General features: G+C 40.3%; 1 protein-coding gene across 1 annotated transcript; it reads left to right on the top strand.

Moving 5' to 3' along the window:
* The first annotated feature begins 460 nt into the window (after positions 1–460).
* Positions 461–3,522, top strand: LOC114549220 (tripartite motif-containing protein 16-like). The gene has a single exon (XM_028569455.1). The coding sequence runs from the start codon at positions 653–655 to the stop codon at positions 2,282–2,284; it is 1,632 nt and encodes a 543-aa protein (XP_028425256.1). The 5' UTR covers positions 461–652; the 3' UTR covers positions 2,285–3,522.
* The last annotated feature ends 1,410 nt before the right edge of the window (positions 3,523–4,932 follow it).

Genomic DNA, 4,932 nt, shown 5'->3' on the forward strand with positions numbered 1-4,932 from the left:
CAAGATTTGGCAGCCATTCTTAGACCATCTTGCTCAATTTTATGGAGACCTTGAACAGTTGTGAGTTTCACAATATGCTACTTGCCTCTTCTTTGATAATCTCAGTTTCTATTTTTATATTAGAGAGATTGGTGATGTAACAGTACATGTCATTGTTTATACGCCCAAGTTTTTATTTTTTTAAATTTTTTTATTTTCTCCTCTTCTTCTCATATTGGCATATTATTTTACTCCTAATCTTTGCCCTTTTGTATTATACTACTTTGAAAACACTTAATAAACATATTTCCAAAAAAAATTTACAATGCCTTAAAACCTTTTTAATGTAAATTTCATGCACCCCTTTTTTCATGTTTGTATGTACTTAATGTTTTCAATGTGTTTGTGTATCTGTACTTGAATAATAAAGTTTTTTGAAGACAAAAAAAAAAGACACATTGTGTATTGACAAACCCCTCCCTCTTCCAAACAAGCCAGCTCTTGGCATATCCGGCCTTCCTTCCCCTCAGTGTTATGCAATTGTGAGAAGAGACGGGCAGGAGCTGACAAGTCTTATTGAGTGAAGATTAGCAAAGAAACAGGAACAAAAGAAACCGTTTGGTTTCGAGTCAGAGCACAGACTGTTCAGAGAAACTCTCACACACTAGGACAAATGGCGCAGAAAGGAGTTCAGCTGGACCGGGAGACATTCTCTTGTTCTTTCTGTCTGGATTTACTGAAGGATCCGGTGGCTATTCCCTGTGGACACAGCTACTGCATGAACTGTATTAGCATTTTCTGGGATCAGGAGGATGAGAAGAAAATCTACAGCTGCCCTCAGTGCAAACAGAGCTTCACTCCGAGGCCTGTCCTGCTGAAAAACACCATGTTAGCAGCTGTAGTGGAGGAGCTAAAGAAGACTGAACTCCCTGATGATCACTGCTTTGCTGGACCTGAAGATGTGGCCTGTGATTTCTGCAAAGGGAGAAAACTGAAAGCCCTCAAGTCCTGTAAGCAATGCCTGGTCTCTTACTGTGAGAAACACCTTCAGCCTCATTTTGACGCAGCTCTATTAAAGAAACACGAGCTGGTGGACCCTGCCAAGAAGCTCCGGGAGGGGGCCAACGTCTGCTCTCGTCATAATGAGGGGATACAGATGTTCTGCCGTACGGATCGGAAGTTCATCTGTTATCTCTGCCCCCTGGATGAACACAAAGGCCACGACACCGTCTCGGCAGCAGCAGAGAGGGCTGAGAAGCAGGGAGAGCTCGACGGGAGGCGACAAAAGATCCAGCAGAGAATCCAGGACAGAGAGAAAGAGGTGAAGCTGCTTCAACAGGAGGCGGAGGCCATCGATCGCTCCGCTGATAAAGCAGTGGAGGACAGCGAGAAGATCTTCAACGAGCTGATCCGTGTGCTGGAGAAAAAAAGCTCTGATGTGAAGCAGACGATCAGATCGGAGCAGAAAATCAAAGCGAGTCAAGTCAAAGAGCTTCAGGAGAAGCTGGAGCAGGAGATCACTGAGCTGAAGAGGAAAGACGGCGAGCTGATGAAGCTCTCACTCACAGAGGATCACAACCAGTTTCTGCACGAGTACCCCTCACTGTCACCAGTCAGTGCACCCACGATCTTACCCGGCACCAAAATGCATACTCTGTGGTTCTTTGAGGATGTGACAGCAGCTGTGTCAGAGGTCGGAGCTAAACTACAGAAAGTTCTGGGTGAGACATGGACAAACGTAAACACCAGAGCTGTGTTCCTAAAATATTCACGTGAAATCAAACTGGATCCAAACACAGCACACCACCAGCTGTCATTATCTAAGGGGAACAGAAAAGCAAGATTTACGACAGGACAGTTTTGTGATTCTCGCTCAGCCAGATTCACTTCATGTCCTCAGGTCCTGAGTAACCAGAGTCTGACTGGACGTTGTTACTGGGAGGTGGAGTTGAGAGGGAGAGAAGTTTGTGTCGCCGTCGCATACGACGGCATCAGCAGAAAAGGCAGCAGTGCAGAATGTACATTTGGAGCGAAAGACGGATCTTGGGCGCTATCATTATACGGCGGTTATTCCGACGACTGGGCTTACTTTCGGTACAACAATGTCCAAACTCCCGTCTCAGGTCCTCGGTCCTCCAGAATAGGAGTGTACCTGGATCACAGCGCAGGTACTCTGTCCTTCTACAGCGTCTCTGAAACCATGACGCTCCTCCACAGAGTCCAGGCCTCATTCACTGACCCTCTCTATGCTGGATTTCGGCTTTCACATTATGAAGACACTGCGGAGTTCATTTGCCTCGAGTAGACAGAAGTCATGTAAGGGTTAAAATCTGTTTCGGTTTCACTCAAACTTATTTTGTCTCAATTTGTTGTTGCTGTGAGCTGATTTTTGCGGCATTTCTTTACAGATCAGCCGTCAATCAAACATTAGGATTAGTACTTTGACGTCTTGTCATTAGTAAATATATATTTAATAGTAAATATTGTTGAGTTCCTTTGGGTGGCGCTCCTTCCTGCATCTGTTTAGCCATGAAGGCCATCACTGCCCATGATGATAAGCCATGGTTATAATGGTTTTTAATTAGGTTTTATTTTAGTTCTGACTTTTTCAACTGTATTTTAGTATAGTATTATAGTTTTGTATGAAAGCCCATTTCTGCCAATGTGATGGGAAAATACTGATCATTTTAAGAAAGTATCATGATTTATAGTTTCTTTTTTTCACATTGGCAGAAATGGGCTTCCCTAGTTATCAGAGTGCATTTGTATACATGTATACTATATACAGTATATAGCATATCATTACTTTTAAAGTTTTAGTTTATTTTTGTTAAGGCAAGTTATAATGTGTTAGATGGACATACATACATACATACAAAACACAATGTTGGAGAACTGTATGTAAATGGTCATGATGTTTAATGTTTAATTATCATCAGTAGTGAAATATTATAGCTAAAATAAACAGATGTTCTTTTTTTTTTTTTTTTAACAGGCAATATCATTTGAGTTTAGGTTCAGCTTTTATTTAGGTTTATTTACTCACAACATTTTAACTGCTTATTTTAGCTTCAGTTTACTATAATAACCTCAATCTGAACTGACATTTCTCTGCATGAAAATGTAAACTTCTCTTCTCTGTGCTCTTAATGTTTGATGAATATCTGAATTGATTCATTTGCATGTTTTTGTTTCTCATCCACTGCGCGGGTCTGAAGAGAGAAAAAACCAGACGGCCTCTATCGTAAATATTTTGTTCTCACCACTTGGTCAATTTGTAAAGAAATCTCTGATTGCAGTTGTTTGGCTGACCTGTGAGCTGTTATAAAACTGTTCACTGTTCATTATTCTCTTCTACATAGCTCGGATTAAAGACAACAACTCCCATGATCCTACGCTACTACGCAACCTCACCAAACACCGTCTTTAGTTATGGTTTTGATGGAGAGAAAATGACATATAGTGCGTTTAACAGATGTTACTGATGTGTGACGTATGAACAAACTGAAGGTTAACATGATGAATAAACAAACATGAACTCAGTATTTCTCCTCGTCTTCATTCCAGGGGTTCAGACAACGCTGATGGAGAACATGTGACGTTTTCCTCCTCAAACACCACAAAGTATAGAGATGATGTTTAGAGCGACAACTCCGTTTGTGACCAGAAGTCACAGGAGACTGTTATTAGAGATTTAGCTTGGGATGTTTTGACATTTTGATTTCAGGACTGCCTCCTGCAAAGGCTCAGGAAATTAAATCCTGTGAACATTTTAAAAGGAAACATGAGACAGAGAATACTGTTTATAACAAGGACATGTGTACCAACAAAATCAAGAATAAGCCAAAGAAAACAAGTTATTATTATATAATATATATATTATATAATTATATTATATTATTATTGTTACGATACGATACGATACAACTTTATTGTCAGCCAAAGGCTGTACTACGCCTACTAATCCCATTCTGAGGATGCAGCACCATCATTAACAGAATTAGAATTCATAATCTTTTTATTTCAAAGGGTTTACATCATTCACCTGCAATAATAGCCTGCTGTGTAACTCCTTTTTAATGGCTCTTACTGGTTTGTGTCCAGGAAACACTACAAAATGTTTAAAACATGTTTCAGAGCGAGTCAATGTTGTAAAGAAAAGAAAAGAAAACTGCCGTTTGCAAAAAAAACGGTCCATTACCATAGTAACTGACTCTGAGGTGAAGTTACCTCTCTTTCTGAAACAGAAAACCCAGAGTTACCCTCATCTCACGGTTAACAAACTCAGAGTTTTCACTAAACCTGCTTTCTGAAATAGGGCCCTGTTCCTGTAAGCTTATTTGTATTTTCAACTGCATCGACCATCTGCATTTTGGTAAAGTAGGCTACTTAAGCCATATTCCACCGCGAGACCATAAGTAATACATTAGTAATAAATAATTCCTTCAGCAGCAACCCTAAGTCTTCCCTTGAAATCTGTTAATGTTTCACACCAGTGTCCACTGTAATACCCAGGGCTATATTTTGAAACGCTGAACTTTAATCCAATTCATACAGTATATTGCCACATATATCTGCTGATAGTTGATATCTCTAAAAGTAGCCCTGGTTTCTTTCAAGCTGTTCAACGTCCAATGTGACGCAATAGCTGTAGCAGCAGTCAGACCAGTCTGCCAGCCTCGTCAGTGTGACACTCCAGCTGGAAAGTCATTTTTTCTCAGTACGTCTTTAGTTTACCAGGAGGATGTGTCGGGGCAAGTGTGTCGTGGTTTTTGTGGTCTTGACCTTTTTGTGGACTTTTAACAGAGCAGGTGAGCCATACTCATATGTTTAACTCGGTATGTTAACTTGGTACGTTGGTTGTTTTTGCCTGAGAAAGTAAGAATACCAGGAAACATAGTTAATTTATGTAGCTCTATGATGAAAAATCTTTAAGAAAATCCATCCAAAAAA

Source organism: Perca flavescens, chromosome 22, assembly GCF_004354835.1.
Source record: "Perca flavescens isolate YP-PL-M2 chromosome 22, PFLA_1.0, whole genome shotgun sequence".
In the NCBI taxonomy this organism is placed as follows: Eukaryota; Metazoa; Chordata; class Actinopteri; order Perciformes; family Percidae; genus Perca; species Perca flavescens.

Excerpts from the sequence above, each read along its gene's own strand:
- LOC114549220 (XM_028569455.1), top strand. The coding sequence starts at position 653 with ATGGCGCAGAAAGGAGTTCAGCTGGACCGGGAGACATTCTCTTGTTCT.